Raw genomic sequence first — 17927 nt, 5'->3', positions numbered from 1 at the left:
GCGCATGCGTACTGAGGCATAATAATTATAATACATGTATACACAATTCTAACAAGACACATCTCCCTGCCATCATACACTAATCTATTGCAAATCATTTCTCCAAACACAGGGGTCTCCAATACCAATACGTCTTGCAGTTGTTTGACTGGCTTCGACATCTTTGCCCAGACCTCTGGCATTTCATATGCTCAATCAACAGGACCACATGACATTCAAGTTTCGTTAGCAAGCCCAGAAAATGTAGCGACAGAAAAGTTTACTATAACTGACATTCCAAATAAAGTAAACCAAGCCGTACTTTACACCTTCGCTCTTAAAGAATGTTTCACAATTTTTGATGTGACCAACATAACATTGATTGCAGTAAGCACTGATGGATGGAATATCGAAACAATTGTTACAACCTTCGTTGATAACGGGGGCCGCACCTACTCAGGCTCTATTGACAGGAAGGTCAATCGCTGGGTCGATCATGGGGATAAACCAGAGTACGAGAGCTTCGTCCTACATTTGAGTAACCACGGCTAAAAAGTCATCAGGTGAAGACTGACAGAAATGGAGAACTTTGATTATATAAGTACAAATAATTGATTATACAATGAACCCTTGATACAATGAAAGCACGGCGGGTGCTGATGCCTCAGTGTAGGCGCCAAGCGTTATGGCAACGAAGCTACAGTACTAGCAGACTATAATGACTACACACATTAATTTACAGTACAATTCCATTTGTACGTTTGCTAAAAAGATGCCAAACAGTTCAAAGTCTATAATTATTAAGCTGCAAGCTATGAAGCAGCTAGCATTCTAGTGCAGAGCTAACTACTAAGTAGAATAGCTAAGTTAAGTTATATCAACAGAATGTAAAGAATTGAAATGATTGAGCACGATAGTGCTAATAGTAGGGTTGGATAGAAAACAGCAAACAGCCCCCCTCTGGATCTCACCCAAGAACATTATTACATACACGGGCCAGCTACTTGTAGCTTGTAAGCTGCATATACTCTATAATGTAGGAACACTCAATCTACTAGCCCTAGCACTCGTGCAATGGGATATAGCTAACATCAACAATCACAGCACTCACAACACTAAACCGATAGGACCACAGCATGTACACTATACTCAAAAACACAGTCCTTTTAGTTATCATATACGCACAGTAGACAGATTATTCAACATACAGATGAAGAATTGCATGTACAGACAACACTGACACAAATCCTAAGCCAGTCCAGTACATATGTACCTCACTCCTACATGTATAACGAAGCCTAGAACGAATTCTAAGGGATTCATAATTGCCGAATCTGAATGAGCCACTCCCTCGATTAATAAAAAGCGCTGTTTCAATCAAACGCCTGCATGGCCATTAGCAGAGGTATAATAACAGTCGGTCATCGGTCAATTTCCGAGCAATTAGCCTATTTTGACCGGCCATTTAGCTACTTGCTCGGTCATAGCATGCAAAGATTGAAGGCCAAAGGTCATAGTTATGATGTGCATGCGCACTAAAATAATGATCTCATAACAGCCATGTGTTTTTGTTTATTGCACAAGACGAGGCCTATAGCTATGTAGCAGAGTGACAAAACGACTAGGTAAGCTTCTGCTAAGCATTACCTTACCCTCATTAAAGCTTCTAAGAGATTACTAAGGACATTGTATGGGTGATTTAGTGTCTGACCAATATCACCTGATGGCAGAACAAAATGTGTATTATTAGGACAACTTATCAGGACAATCAAGATGTGTTATAAATACCTTTGCTGTGGAACCTAAGTAATAAACACCCAGACGATTAATCAAAGATATACGGTCAAACAGTAAGTCGATGACTCACCCTCTCTCCAGTGAGTGCAAAGGGAGCATTAAACCATTGCTCGAAGGTGGTCACACACTTGAAGATGGTTGGGAGGAGGAAATTCAGCAGAGCCCACATTTCAGGGAGGTTGTTTTGGAGGGGGGTACCCGTGAGCAGGAGACGCTGGGGTGCGATGTAATACTGGTTGAGGACCTGCGTCAGCTTGCAATGATGGTTCTTCATTCGGTGACCCTCATCAATTATCATGTACTTCCAGCGAACCTACAGGATATAATTATTACACGCACTAATGTACAGTGTGTATACAGTTTGTTGTAGACGTTATTTCTTGGAATGCTACTGTAGCAAGTACATGCACATGTACAATCAATGTAGCTAGCTACACGTACATGTATGACAGAAAATGCATGGGGTAACTACATACATGTACAAATACTTAACCACGTTAGGTAATTAATACAACTTTCCGTTTTGAAACAGAATCTGATTGTTGTGCAGTTCAAATACATGTACAATCAGCAACAATACCGTTGCAATGGGGCCCTGTACAGTTAGAGTATTAGCATACAGGCAAATGCATGTACACATTATTTTATAGTTATACATGTTATGTGTAAGGTCCACCTCTCCCCTACCAAACCCAAGGCCTCTACACCGGCCATTGTTCACTGACCTTGGCGAGAGTGGCTTTGTCCCTTATGACGTACTCGTAGGTTGTGAGCAACACATTAAACCTCCCCTGGCGTATCTGGCTGCCCAGTCCTCGTCTCACCGCTGGAGAGCCCTTGTACGATATCTTGATGACTGTCGGGGCCCAGCGGTCGAACTCCATCACCCAGTTGGACAATGTGCTGTAAAGGAAGTGGTTATATAGGTAAGTACCGCAACACCGATTATTCATGTACAAAGATACAATTTAATATGTGCACAGTGCAACACGTCTTATACTGTTACTGTAGTACAGATACATCCACACTGAAGCTCAAAAACTATATACCGTATAGCGGGTAATTTTCGCTGGTGCAAATTTTCATGCAGACTACCCCATACAGCTCAGAATAGTGACGTTGAACCTATTGTGCCGAAAAACTTCGCAGTTTTAGAAGCTCTACTGATACGAAAAATACGAAAATAACCCGATATACGATAGCATGTATACAGTCACACAGTCATAGTTACGCACACACCGTCACACACAACAGTCACAGTAACAGGTGCCCAACTCACGAGAGAGGCACAATGATGAGGAAGGGGCCATTGTTTCCCTTCCTCTCCATGAGGTAGGTTACCAGGGCAATGGTCTGAATGGTCTTGCCCAGCCCCATCTCATCAGCCAGGATACCGTTCAAGTTGTTATTGTATAGCGAGACCAGCCACTCAAGACCTTTCACCTGTGAGGTGTGTGTGGTGTGGGGGGTGTGTGAGTTGTGTGTGGTGTGTGGGGGGGGAGGGTACAGATGTTGCTGTGTGAATTACACACTATTATAACTATAGAGAACTGAAGTGCCAACCCTCGGCTGTTGACATGAATAATAAAGTCTATAGCAACCAAATGCTGGCTAAGCAGCAAGTAACAGGAGCTAGAGACATGCTTAAACTTTTGAGAACTTGAGAAGGAAGTTTGAGTAGCGTATGAGACATTCATTGTGGACTAGGATCACAGGAAAGTTATGAAAGAAGCCTGGAGTCTTAGAAATATGGCTCTTATGGTATGTTCTGGGGCTAGGATCAGGATAAGCAAAGAAGCACCAACAAGCACACCACCACAATCATAATCCTAGCTTTCTACTTTAGCGACCCTGTTCCATTGTTCATGATACGGGATCACTTACAGCTGTAAATACATACCTCGAATAAAGGCCGGGTGTGTAGCTAGCTACAATGTACTGTAAGTTCAAGCTTCTTAGTTTTTATTTGACAACGAAGCTTCAACCTCAAAATCTGCCACTATTAAACTATTAACTTGTTGTGCAAGACTATCGATGCTGTAAACAAAGCGCAGTGGAATCCAGGTAAGCAGCACTAAAGCATACATGGTACATGTACAATGCATACAATGCATGTACATGTACATGTACGTGTTGTGCAATTTCTACATAATAAATCACCTCTGAATCCAAGAACAAACTCAACTATTATAGTCTAATGCTTACATCTACATCTACACGTATTGGTTACTGAACAGGAAATAAGCTCACCTGGTACTCCTTAAGCTGCCCAAAAGCGATCATCTTTGGTTGCTCGTAGACAGGCTCCCTCAGTGTGTGAGCAATGGAGTAATAGGTTGCCTCAGAGCCTGCTTTGCCCTTTCCGTACTCGTCGTCGACGGCAGCTGCCTTTAAGAGAGCCTTGGGGTCGTCAGGGTCCACTTCCGTGACCTTGTCTGCCTCGATCACCTCGTCCTACGAGGGGTGGGAGGTTTTGAATAATGAGGAAGAACATCAACAGGATATCGTAACAAAAGCAATACATAGTGAGACTAGTGTACAATTGTAGTGTACAGTGCATACTAAAGTGTACAACACAAAAGTGGAAAAAACAGCAATTTAAGGTTGCATCGATTGTACTATAGATAATGTGAACACATTTCAGGCTCCACATTAAAAGACGCATCACATTGTGTGTTCACCCTAATGCTACACACTGCCCACACAGGACCAACAGTATACATACAGTACTGTTGTAAGACACACACACTAAACCTTGACTACACACCCACCTCTGGTTCACCACTGTCCGATCCCTCGTCACTGTCCAGAGCTTCGTGCCTGTGTACACAAGTAATAATTAATGCTTGTTAATATGTAAGCATCTGTTCTCGTGAGAGGGTACGTCTACATGTACAAGGATAGATAAACAAGTGATTGTTTCAGCAACACATGCACTAAAACATGCGTGTGAGAGTTGTGAGCACATTATGACTGTCTCTTTGGCCACAGAACTATTTTCAAAACCTGTACAAGCTGACATTTACATTTTTACATAACTGACTAGCTACAATGTAGTCAAAGGCCAAAACCAAAACCATGTGAGACCACTTTATGCTACATGCATGTACATGCGTGTACAAGGTTCACTACAGACCCTGTGTTGTATATACCGTATATTTCGAGGGCATAAATGTTCGCGGTTTTCGCTGATCAAGCATGTACCGCAACCATTTATACCCACAAATTTAATATCGCATGCATGCAGAAAGGCTGCTATTCCGCAAAAATTAAATCCGCGAAAACCTTTCTAACGGTCAATCTGCGAAGGTTTATACTCTCGAAATATACCCACTACACGGTACATACATGTACTGCAGTACTGCAATTCCAGATACATGTACATGTAGATGCAAGTAAGCTCTAAATTCCATAACCCTCCAAAACAGTGTGCAATGGCTTCACAGAGCAATTCCAGTTGCATTACATGTACACTGTATCTGACCACTCACCCAGGATGCTCCTGCAGCCATTGCTCCAGATCTTTCTTCATGGGAGCCTCCTCCCCAGTGAGCTTGTTCCCAGTCGACGTTTCAATCACACTCACTCTCTTATCTGCATCGTCGTCATCAGCCTCGCCTTCCTGCACGGGGGGGGGGGTGGCAATATTATGTAAGAGATGTCTTGTGCCAGTATAATACATGTATTTGTAGGGGGAAGGGGAAAAACGGGGAGAATACACATCTATATAATGATAAACTAAAACTGATGCATAACTTTAGGTGACCACAAAGAAAACTTCTAGAACGTAAATTACCATTGGCACACAGCCTATAATGATACAATACAATGATCACGTGAACAACATAGACTACTGTAACAATATTGTACGTGTACATCAACAGAATGCTGCTCACAGTGACACGTCTTTTCTTGGAGCTCTTCCTCCGTTTCTTGAGTTTCATGAGTTGCTCCTTGTGCTGCTTGACCATCTCAGTCAGACTGCCAATGTACTCATCTGTCTGCTCCAGGAGGTAGATCAGGCGCTTGTCCTTCTGCTGATCAATCAGCTTACGATAGCCCTCCTCGTCCTCGGCCTGCACGGCGAGGGGTTACGACAACTCTCAGGCACACTATAATATACTTGTTTGGCATACCATGTGCATATTTAATCATTGCACCTGTACCTCTTGGCACTAGCTGCAGCTGCTATATCTTCCTTGTACTGAAGGTACATGTACATACTGAAACTTTTTGTGAGAGGATTGTACAATCCTCATCAGACGAGAGCCTCCACCTACATGTATGTACACACCACTCCCCCCCACTCACCATGAGCCTCCTGATTCTCTCTTTCTCTAGCAGATCTTGTTTCTTTCTTTGCTCCCTCTCGATGGTGGCATGGTAATTGAGGACAGCCTTACTGAGTCGGGAGATCTTGGACTGGTTGCTGCGGTGGAACTCCTTGAAGTCTCGGGCATGCTGCATAATGCTGTTTAGGTACTCCTAGAGAGAGAGAGAGAGAGAGGGGGGGGGGGGGGAAGACAGCATTAAATGGTACTGTACTCTTACACAGCACTATCAAATACTGAAGGGGCTGTAATAAACTGTAGAATATTGTACGTATAGTGTATTATTATGAAAGCACCACAGGTGGAGGTGCCTCGGTGGAGGTGCCAAAGCTACATAACATAACGCTAATAAGCTAGCTTTTATACACACATTGATCATAATTATCATGATGAACATTTTAATTTTACTGCATGCAAAATCCAGGGAAACTCAAAGAGTGGGTAATGATCGACGATGATTGTTGTTAAAAACGATCAATGCCAAAAATTCAAGTCTAAAATTAATGGCTGCAAAGTCAGCAGAGCCTTGCAGCTCTCTTCTCACTCTTGCAGCTACCAATAGCTAGCGTTCTAGTGCAGAGCTAACTACTAAGTAGAGTAGCAACACTCGGTAAACAAGTTTGGCTACGTGCTACTGCTCTTCTGAAAAGGCTGCAATGGCATTCCAAGTAAGCAAAACTAGGCATAACTCGAGAACGAAGCTTTATTTTGCAAATCCACGAATTAAAATCCAAAACATGACTAGAAGCCTATAGAAACTCTTAGTTACACTTCATTGATCCTTGTGCAGCTGTAGCAGTATACACAGACAGACACACACACACACACACACACACACACACACACACAAACACACTACCGTATACCTCGCTTGCGCATGCGCACCGAGGCATAATAAAAAGGGGCCAAGGAACTAATACACATGTGTACTACATGTATAACAACATTGTATGTACATTGTATACCAGTACTAACAGTTCAACAATCACCTGATGTTTCTGTCTCTTCCTCCTCTCTTGCTCTAGCTTCTGCTGCTTCTCCAGCTTCTCTGTGATACGTGCCTCTCTCATGCTCTGCCTCTTGGGTCTCTTATACGCCTTTAGGTTCAGTGCCGTCTCAAGGGTGGTGGACCGACGAGCACACTGAATGATCTCCGAACGTAGCTGCTTCTGGAAGTCGAGTAGACGGAGAGCACGTAACTCGATCATGGCGTTGGTACGAAGGTTGCCCGGGATTGAGCCGGGAAGGTGCTCCAGTTCGTTGATACGATGGGCCACTCGAGAATGGATCCTGTGGTGTGTGTGGGCAGATACGTTAGGTGTAAATGTCCTACTAACTTATTGAACACAAAACTAATCACTTATTATGCTGACTTTGACATACGTACTACACACATTTTTGAGGCCTACATGGTGACACACAACACACTACATTGATATTATATTTTGTATCCCACACGTATGTACATGTAGCACACATTTTGCATGTAAATCTAAATAAAAATATTAATGCACAGTACACTCTCACCTGTTCTCCCTCTCCTTGATCATGGTGCCTGGGTCTAGGCCCTGAGGTGCTCCAGAGGGGGCCACCTTCACCTGCTTCACCTGGCTTTTCTGTTTAGCACCTGGCTCACTTTTCACTACAGCCTCTGTGGTTGTATTGGAGTCCTTACTGGGTGTTTGAGAGGACGACTGCGCTGCGAGAGCTTGTCTAACCGGTAAGGGTAGTTCGCCACTTGACGAGATGGTCACGTTAGGCACAGGTCCAGTGTTGGAGTGGCTTTGTGTTAATTGAGAATGGGGGTTGGATGGTTGTGATAGGGGTTTCGGGGATTCTGTTTGGCTTCGAGCACTCGGTGAAGGGGGGTACAGGTTAATATTTGCAGGCTGCCCCCCAGAGCCGTCTGTTGCCGATATACTGCCTGGGCTTGGTACTGACCCCATCATGGAACGCTGTTGTTGTTGTTGTTGAGGGGACATGGGAGGACGGTTGATTTTACCGGCTGCTAACATAGCTTGGGTCGGTCTGCGTCCACTGACGATACTCAATAGGGCTTCCGGTGGAGGAACGTTTCGAGAGAGGAGCTTGTACGCCTTGATCTGTGCACTGAGTTGTTGTAGTTGAGTGGTGTTAAGATTATTCAACTTTGGAGGGGCGGACGAGTGATGCATTCCCCCAGTGGAGCTCGGATACATTGGGGCAACCCCTGAGGGTTGCGATCCTAACGAGCCAGCAGACAAGCCGACAGGAGGTGGGCCTGACGGACCGTATGGGTTTGATCCTGCCATCATCGGAGGACCACTCTGCATTGCCATATTGGGTGGACCCATGGTAGACAGTAGCATCAGTGGAAAGAATAAGTTATGTACACTATAGTGCTAGTGTTAGGTATTTAATAGGTATATATATTTTACAGCATGGCAGGCAATTTTATATGGTACACAATCAATATGATGTGCGTTAATTAGAACCCCACCTTGTTTCCTTGCCCCATCATTGAGGGATAGCCCATGGACGCGCCACTAAAGTATGGGTCACCAGGAGGTGGTAGATTCGCCATATTTTCTTCAATAGGTCAATGGGGCTTTATGAAGGCTGTACTGTACTGTATAAACAGTAGCTAATGTACTGTCGACGTCATTGGCTCTTTGGCCGTGGCATTTATCACGTGCGCAAGTGCGCATGCGTACCCAGATTTTTTTTGAAGGTGGAGAGAAAACATGAGTAGTGGCAGAGGCTGAGATAAAAATGAGGCAAAGTTAATTATAATAATAAAGGCTATAAATTATAATTATAATTATGTACACACACAATAATAATTATATTGATGCGTTCAGACAGAGAGTTCGCAATGGTGAATTGGAAGATCAACATAATCTATGGCGCGGCCTCTCAGACACATGCTAGAAGATCTGAGTAGTGAGAATGATATTCTACATCTTAGCCAGCCAATGGTGGTACTGTAGGGTTGTCTCCATTTATCGGAGAGCATGCTGGCCAGGCGTTTGTAGAAAGCTGCAGCTGCTGGGCCAAGGCCACCTGTGGTAGCGAAGATGAGAGGAGTAAATGATAAGTGCTCGACTTCTCGTATACGCTGCTCTTAGTGCCTCTTTTTTTAGGTTCTCGTGATGGCGATAAGATGCAGATATAGTGAGGGGCGTTTATTCAAGGGAGCAAACTGGTTAAAAACCCCATCAAAAAACGCTCTCTCGAATGAACTTCCCCAAATGCCATTGGCCACGTCATTATACATCTAGACGGGCGCCATTTCTGTCGGTTTGCGGTGGTTTTGTTGAATGTTTCGCGTTGTAGAGACGGTTCAGTAGCAACTCAGTGCATGCAAGCTTAATAGGGATGCTTTGCTATCTCATAGCTCATTGTGGTATAGTTCTTGAGGGATATATATTATAACACTTACTTGAAAGGCCATGAGTTATTGCTGCATATGATTTGCTGTCGGCGATTTCCGACAGCTTTTTCAATTTCTGCTATATCCAATGTGTTACTTTTCCTGTGACAAAATCAGATATGAACTCCGGTTTCCCAATAATTGGGAAACCATTGAGGTGAAAAACCCTTAATACATCAAAAAATGTGCATTGCTGACGTCTGGGTCCTACAAATTATGCTGGTTTAGGGTATCTAAAGAATAATAGGGATCAGTGTCCATTTTCTATAGTTTTATAATGGGGGGACCAGGGAAGAATAATTTATCAGGGCCTGCATGCCGTCTCCAGAAACCTGTTGCACGAATATCTGCTCTTGCATCGTCACATCTGTTTGCTGAGCAGGGCTCTATGTTCTCGCCTGTGGCAAAAGCACAGCCGAGAGGAGTATAGTAGCAGTGGATTTCTCTCTCTCAACTGCATGCATGCATGCAACAAAAATAATAGGCCTTATTCGGTACATTTTGGATTCGTCATGCATGTATATAGCTATCATGTACTGATCTTTATTTTTAGGGTTAGGGTTAGGGTATAAGTTCTAACCAAGAATGGGTGTGATGTGATGTGTATAGATGTTGTTCTACTAGGAAATAAACTGCTCTTCATATACAAACGACAGGGTGCATGTAGGATGTTCCTTATAAGGAATGGCTGTGATAATATTACGTTTGTCTATTAAGACACACAAGCAGTTGAATCTGTGATACAGATTGAGTAGATCAAAATCTCAGAAAGTGAATAAGCAAATAGATTCTGGATAATTATATTATAACAACATTTCCACACGATTTTAATACACTATAACATCCATGCAAGTGGCATTTTCCTACATACAGAGTAATATGTATCAATCATTTTCCTACGTACAGAGTAATATATCAATCATGATCATGTTCTAATTCATTCAGTTTGCTGTATTCAATGTCTGTGTTGTCCGTAGTTCTTGGTCCCAGTTTTGGGTAGAGTGCAATAATCTCAAGGATAAAGGGAAAGTGTACTAGAGCAAACAGTATAGTTAGCAAAAACACTCTTTTCTTCATCTCTTCGTACACAGCATCGACTGCAATGAAATTGATGCATATACAGTGAAGTTCGTCTTTGGTGACATAGCAACAATTAATTTATTAAGTTCTTGCATGGCACAATTAAGTGCATCTATTAATATTGACACTGGAATGCCCAAGGGCTACAGGCAGTAACTATTGTCACCATGGTTATGTAAACTGTTAATTGTTCTTGTGCAAACATGTACATCAAATACATGTACGTATAGCACTAGCTGTATAGCCTCGATCCCAAGCCAAGTTTTTTTATAATGGGTATAGTAGTTGTCTGCGCATGCGTCAATCGCGTTTGTCAGATTTTGACGAATGTATAATTTTATTCTCATTCACTTTCATGACATTTATATTCGTGTACTGTTGTGTATAGTATTATACTAGCAGTCAGTATCCCGTTTATGGAATCAATTGAAATGGCTTTTATAGCTGAAGCTTAGAAAGCATTGTTCTGAAGACAGAACAACAAGTGCATGAAGAAGCTGCTATAAAGCTCAGATATGTTGTGTGTATGTATGCTATCAAGTCTTTTTTGTTTGGCAAGCTACGTGGTTTCACCATCAATGGTGTGAGCTAGAAAACTTGCGGTACTGCCATCATCAGCTTGAACAGAGGGATCGACAATCGACACTACAACCTGTTTAATACGAGAAATTATAGAATGTCTACTTCTCCGTACATGAGCAATGGCTAGTATCCAGCTATCCAACAGTGCTCCTCTTGGCTATACTGAGACTGCATGGACAGTGTGAGGTAAGGGTTAAACCCTCGTTTTGTCTTTAGTTTCTTTTTAATCTTGTCCTACTCACAGAACTGACAAGACTGAATTAAGTATATGTTTGTTCGAGATCGAGTTGTTTTAAGACTTAGAGAGTCTACGTTTCTCAAGCAAGGTTTACCTGAGACAAATTAATATATGGGCCTAGAATCAGAGAGGTCCAGCAGCCTGCTATAACGTGCTGCAGCACAACGGGCAACTCCCCTTAAGTGTGAAGCAGCTTCCCATCTTCTGTATGCTCACTCCAGTGAATTTTCTATGTATAAAATTGGTTTATTAAGTATTTTTATCGACCACAAATACAATGCGCATGCATGCGCAGACAACTGGTACCATGCCTAATTGTTCGCCTATCTGTTATAAAAGCGAAAATTCGGCCTGGAATCAAGGCTATAAGCATCGCATGTAATGCTTCATGGTTAGGCATTAAAACTCCCATGCGACAATAATCATAGCGCATGTTGCACTGTGTGCATGTAAATGCAGTGGAAGAAATCTGCTTTTTGACTTATTATAATTATGCCCCATGCACTATTTCAAATGGTCCTTTTCATAGGCCCTTAATTGTTACCGTATTACTAGAATATTTCGCGGGTGAAAAACCTTTGCAAATGAGCCAAATCAGCAGAAAAGTTGACGCTTTGCAATCTAATTATTGCGTTCTGGCAAGGATCGTGTGTATTTACTAGTAATAATTTAGGTTTTGCGGATTTTATTGTTGCGAAGTGATCAACCCTCGCAAAATTCGCAAATGTTTGATGCTCGCAAAACATTCTAGTAATACGATATACAGTATCATATAACCAATAATTATAATAATTGTTATCTGCTACACCTATAATTATATATTATTATTTACTGATTCAGTCCGTATCCTAGGTGATGTCCAGTAATTATATTATTTATATCCCGTTGCTACGTTGTTGCCAAGTGCAATATGAAGCATATTGCACTGCTGAAAGTCATATTGCACTGACCGCAAAGTCATATTGCACTGACCGCAAAACGCCCCTCTGGCAATTAGACAGACAATTAAATTAAAATTAAATTAATACCCATGAGAAATAACAAGTATTAAAGTATGTCCAGCCATGCAGGAATGAATGTTCAGCACTGCTGGAGTTTCTTCTTGCAACCATGCAGGTTTTAAAGTTGTCCAAGATTCATTTTGTGGAAGATTCTGTGTTCCTAGATCGACCTAGTCCTCGACATTGTGATGCATGTCAATTCTGCTTCACCGTAGCACTAGAAGTGGCTCTTTTTGCTGGGGGTATGAGCTGTTTTGCAGCAGTGTAGAAGCGAGCTTTCTTGGCTTGGTTATGAGGCCGAGCGTAGACCAGCAGCTAATACCATGTATTCACTGAGTAGTGGGGTGGGGCTGTTTCTTTGCAGCAGTAAGTGGGGTGGGGCTGTTTTGCAGCACCAGAAGTGGGGTGGGGCTGTTTTGCAGATTTCAGTTGAAACTCCAACAATTTTGTGTCAAGCCATTTGTCGGTCATGCCAATCTTATACGCTGCAGATACTGGCGTCTAGAAGAGAGAAGAGATAGAGCTGTGTCTAGAGTTGTCTCTGTCTTTTTTTATGCTGTTTATATTGTGTTACTAGGACAGTGTTATGTTGCTATGCCCTCGGGATATAAACTAGTTATAACACGTGCACTCGGGCTGCATGGCATATATTGCACTCAGCCCTCGGGGCTGGCGCCCTCGTGCTTCAGTGCAATATATTCCATACATCCCTCGTGCCCGTGTTATAACTATAACATAATTACTTCCCCCAGGCACTATTCTTATAATCTACTTCCTCAGCAGATTTGAATTGATATGATGCATCTTGACAAAATTTGGTAACTAGCTGAAGCCTGTAGTCAAATTCTTGCTCTGTGCTTTCTCAGTAGTCAAGGCTGTGGCTCAGAAGTAGAGGATTACAAGTAGACTGTGGTGTTGTTGACAATAACAGACTAGTTCAGAGCTACAGTACAGTAACAGCTACAGTACAGGTAGCTAGCTAGCTAGCTACATGTACAAACCTCGCAGCTGCATTTAGTGGTGGGCGGGTCTGGTCAAAGTTTATGCATGGCTTCCAGCTAGCTGAACCTATAGCTAGCTCATGTAGCTCCACAGTAGTACTGCTAGTTCTATGCCTGTAACTGTTCTCTAACTGCATAATTCTGAGGCTGTGAGAGCAAGTTTGACTGTCTCCACTGATGTTCAAATGACTGTTTTGCTGTTTTTGCAGTAAATAAATCAGTTGTTGACTGGTTGCCTAGTAATTATGGTTTATAAACAACCTCAGCCTCGGGCTGCGCCCTTGGCATTGGTTGTTTATAAGCCATAATTACTAGTCAACCAGTCAATAACTATAACTTATATCAATAACATGCATCCATTTCTTCTGATAAAAATTAATACACATGCATGCTGTATACGTACATACTTATTATCACATAATGGATCTATACTACATAGAATTCGGCAACAAATTAATAAGGAATTCACGGGACCCCAAACACATAATAATATAGAACCCTGTATAATAATTATGTCTACAATCTACTATTCTATGTCTCCTATTTGGTCGGCTCACAGTGTACATGTAATTTGTCTTGGTGCAGTTGCATGCATGTATACCTTAAGTCTTCATAACTTACTCAGTAGAGGAGATATACTTGATGATACACCGCCCACAGCCGTCATAGTTCCAATCACTATTCCCTGCATCATAATTTGTGGTAACTAAAAGTTTGCAAGTTAATGTAATTCGTATGTAGCTATAATTATTATAATTTTTGTTGCCATTGTTAGTGAAGAACCGACCGAGTGCAGTATTATACAACCATGCATTACAAACATGCATGCATGAAATTAGATTGGTCAAATAGTGCGGGTATATACTTTGGCTATTATAGTAATTCATAATAGCCGCTATGGGCTGATACTGAAAGAGAAAAGGAAAGCCATGCAAGTGTGTGCATACATGCGTGTAATATCCACATTCATTATACCTGCAGGCTACACATATTCATTATATATAAACTATGGTTGTACAGATTGTGGTATATAGCAAAGGCATCATATTTGGCGCGAGGATATTATGTCATATTTTGGCAGTACCGGGTCTAAGCGTAGGTCAGGTGCCCCCACGTCTCTGTTGCGCTATATAGAGGTTGGAGGTCACGTGACTGTGGTTAGTTTTGGGGGGAGTACTGAGAGAGGGGCCCCCGCGATTAGCCTTCAGCCCCCTAAACCGGTAAATCAACATCGTCAGATGGAAAAGGTGGTTATATAGGGCTAGCTCTAACCGATATAGAGTATTAAATGGGAGGGTGGGAGGCAAAGAGTTTGACGAGTCTTTTGCAAAACTCTGGCCACTGACACGTGTGTGACAGACACTGTGCACACATGGTAAGGCCAGAGGGCCACGCCTTTGTTATCATAGTGTGTACTCGAGGTAACACCGCGGTTAGGGTACTTTCTCGTTAACTACATACATTAAAATACATTAGAACCATATATAATTCAGATACGCACCATTAACACAAGTATTATAGCTAATTATAACAGTATACCTGGATTTGTTTTGGTGTTTGGTTCATGAGTAATGATACGATTGGAGCATACTGGAGTGCACTGGTGTAAACCAACAGTCCATTGCCAACCAGAAACTGAGTGAAAGTGAGTGTCTGGCTCATGCTCCTACAGATGGGCTGACAGTCTTTACACTCCTTCTTGATGATTGTGGACGAGGGTATCCAGTGACACCGGTGACCAGTCACATTCGCCTCAATGCAAGTGTTTCGGGCTATGAAGTATACTCTTTTTGGTAGTACATTGATACTTTCAATTTCAGATTCATGTTCATCTACAGGAGTTGTTGCTTTATTACCTGCCAGTACTGTTTGACGTCTTAATAAAGTGATACATGCTGTGATTGGTAATCTCAGGTTGAAGTCAGAATTACATTCGTAATAATATAGATTCTCGGGGCTTGTAGCCAGTAGAATGCTTAGATTTTCAGCCATTTTGTAATGCAAACAGGTAGGATTCTTTAGAGCACACGTACAATTGTCAACATGACTGCAATGGAAGTTAATCCTTAAGTCCGACTCAAAAGATGTACCATTCGCAAATATGAGGTTAATTTTGTGCAAAAGCTTGACTCCTTTCAGTTTGGGCAAAGTGAAGTCAACATGTGATTCAATATTTTTTTCTTGAAACCTGCCTACAATGATCGTATTATTTTCATAATATTGGACAATTTCAGGATGATGAAAGGGACTGTACTCTGTGCACGGATCGTAGGGAATCGTCTGCCAATCAGTCACAATTAAATATCCACACATTGTAGTAATGATGCCTGTCAGGACAATCATCTGGCTCGACATCTTTAGTCTTTGAAAAACAAGTCTGCAGAAAAATTGAAAGGAAATGGAACGATGGGATCAAAGACATGTGGTGAATGGACATGCAGAAATACACTGACTCACAATGAAATTGATCCTCCCAGTTGAGGAATACACAGAGCTAAGACAAAGTACGAGGCACCACTCTCATCAATTCCAAACGAATCACTGGCAATGGGGTTGAATACAGTTCCAATAAAGGCCATTCGGATCCTTTCCATTATAAACAAGAAGAGAAATGAAATTATTATGTATAGACATAGTTAAGGAACTTCATAATGAGATACATGCTCTTAAAGATAATTATATTTACGTATTCGAAAGGATATGAAAAGTGACAGTAGACTCATATTCTGCATTCGACAGCTAGAATTCTTTTTCTTAACTTGACAATAACTCAATCTGTCAGTTTTGAAACTCATTTCTCCCTGAAACAATATCACCAATACACACAAAACAACTACACCGTAGGCAAAGTTGAACCATCCCATCGCCCTGAACTGATCCACTGACTCAAACTGTGCCACAATTACTGCAAAACCTGCACAGACATTATGGATATTAAAACCAGCTAACACAAATCGCTTACCTGGTCCTAAAATGAATCCTAGGTTGATTGAAAAACTGAAAGTAGCAAACAGATAGTTTCTAACTCGCTCTGATTCTGTTTTGCAGGGGCGGATCCAGGAAAAATGAAAGGGGGGGGCTAGTAGAAAGGGGCGAAGCCCCGTACGAGGGTGACAGAGCCACCCAGGGGGTGGGTATGGGAGGGGGAGCATCCCCCTCCCGCCTCGCCGGAGGCGAAATTTTTTGCTTTTTACAATTTGCTCACACTTTTACCTTTGAACTGTCATATTAATAAGTGAATACTGAATATGAAAAAGTTAATACAAAAAACTCGTTCTGATCAACAAAAGGATGTATATACTGTAGATGTTACATCTACATTCATGCACTCTTGGTACATGAAAGAATCACAATGCCTACCCAGACTGCACTGAGAGTGAGAGGAGATAAGGCTGCTTCCTTGCAACTAGCTGAAAAAGTCTGAGATCTGCTCCATGTTGCAGCTCAACAGCATGCACAATAGCCTCCTTCACAAGGCCTAGGAAAAGAGGCCTGGGATATGATCGAGGCTACAAAACATTGCACAAGGAGCTGACTCAGCAACAGCAATAGTTGACGTTCTAGCTAGCTAGCTAGCTAGCTACTAGCTAGTACAGTATAGTATGCATGTCCAGCTAGCTAGCCTACATCCTTTATACTCTTAGTAGCTAGACTTGGCTATTGTCTAGCATCTCTTAAGTCAGTGAGTCTACATGCAGATGCATAAGTAACAAGGTTGGTGGCAAAATTGTTGTAACCTCAGACTAGCAATACATGGGTAGTTTTTTCAAAAGGGGGGGGCTTCAGCCCCTCAAAATCACCCCTGGATCCGCCCCTGTTTTGGCACCCATTCTCATTCTGTTTAGTTCTTCAACGTACAAAACACTGGTGTCAGTGAAGTAGCTGAAGCCGAGTGTAAGAATAGCACCTGCAAAATACCCAGCAAGAAGCCTGGAAATCATCATCAGCCAACCTTGATGTACAACACAGTACATCACATAGCTAATTGTGTGTGCCACTAGTGACACTGCCCACAAATACCAATAGGGAACAATCCTCACAAGAAATCCACACACTAGCCCACCAATGATAGTACCAACATTGGTAGCTGAAATTAACAAGGAGTAAAATAATTCAGATTCCCCAAGGCCTGGCTCAATCTGCATTGAGATACAGTGTATTATTCAAGCGGTATTAAAATTATAATACAACACAATTTAAAGTTTCACTCGAAGCTGCTTTACGATGGATTCCTTCATTCGAGACTAGATCTAGCTACACAATACCTTCTGTTTAGTGTTGTTTTGTGACAGAATTTCAACTTCAGTTGGGTTGGTTACAAACTGATGAAAGGATGAAGTAATACCATACAGGCTGATTGAATACATGGGAGCCATGAAGATAATGAATGCCCAGTTTAGCCGTAGTCTCCACAGATCTTGCTCTTTGGTCTTTGAATCACACTCACACATAATTATGCAGCTTGGTAAACACTTAGTGAGTGAGCTGGGACATGGAGTAAGCATT

At 42.0% G+C, this 17927-nt stretch overlaps 3 protein-coding genes across 3 annotated transcripts in view; 1 reads left to right on the top strand and 2 right to left on the bottom strand.

Annotated features, from left to right (window-relative positions):
- LOC135334529 (transcription activator BRG1-like) overlaps window positions 1–8778 on the bottom strand; it is a 32881-nt gene extending 24103 nt beyond the window's left edge. The window contains exons 1-11 of the mRNA XM_064529751.1: window positions 8587–8778; window positions 7635–8413; window positions 7097–7397; window positions 6088–6261; window positions 5673–5852; window positions 5268–5398; window positions 4548–4596; window positions 4027–4230; window positions 3056–3219; window positions 2502–2679; window positions 1847–2089 (exon numbers count right to left, since the gene is read on the bottom strand). Of these exons, the coding sequence (XP_064385821.1) occupies window positions 1847–2089; window positions 2502–2679; window positions 3056–3219; window positions 4027–4230; window positions 4548–4596; window positions 5268–5398; window positions 5673–5852; window positions 6088–6261; window positions 7097–7397; window positions 7635–8413; window positions 8587–8670 (2487 nt within the window). The 5' untranslated portion in view covers window positions 8671–8778. The remainder of the gene's footprint in view (window positions 1–1846; window positions 2090–2501; window positions 2680–3055; window positions 3220–4026; window positions 4231–4547; window positions 4597–5267; window positions 5399–5672; window positions 5853–6087; window positions 6262–7096; window positions 7398–7634; window positions 8414–8586) is intronic.
- LOC135334531 (serine/threonine-protein kinase Nek8-like) overlaps window positions 1–17927 on the top strand; it is an 81998-nt gene that overhangs the window by 16664 nt on the left and 47407 nt on the right. The gene's annotated exons all lie outside the window — the stretch shown is intronic.
- On the bottom strand, window positions 10191–16472 carry LOC135334534 (uncharacterized). Its single transcript, XM_064529759.1, has 5 exons — window positions 16384–16472; window positions 15879–16335; window positions 14961–15798; window positions 14043–14106; window positions 10191–10616 (listed from the first exon to the last, which is right to left on the bottom strand). The coding sequence occupies exons 2-5, from the start codon at window positions 16013–16015 to the stop codon at window positions 10435–10437; spliced, it is 1221 nt and encodes a 406-aa protein (XP_064385829.1). The 5' UTR covers window positions 16016–16335; window positions 16384–16472; the 3' UTR covers window positions 10191–10434.

This window comes from Halichondria panicea, chromosome 4 (assembly GCF_963675165.1).
Source record: "Halichondria panicea chromosome 4, odHalPani1.1, whole genome shotgun sequence".
Classification (NCBI taxonomy): domain Eukaryota; kingdom Metazoa; phylum Porifera; class Demospongiae; order Suberitida; family Halichondriidae; genus Halichondria; species Halichondria panicea.
The sequence above is the reverse complement of the archived record's forward strand: the minus strand, read 5'-3'. Positions and strand labels throughout refer to the sequence as shown.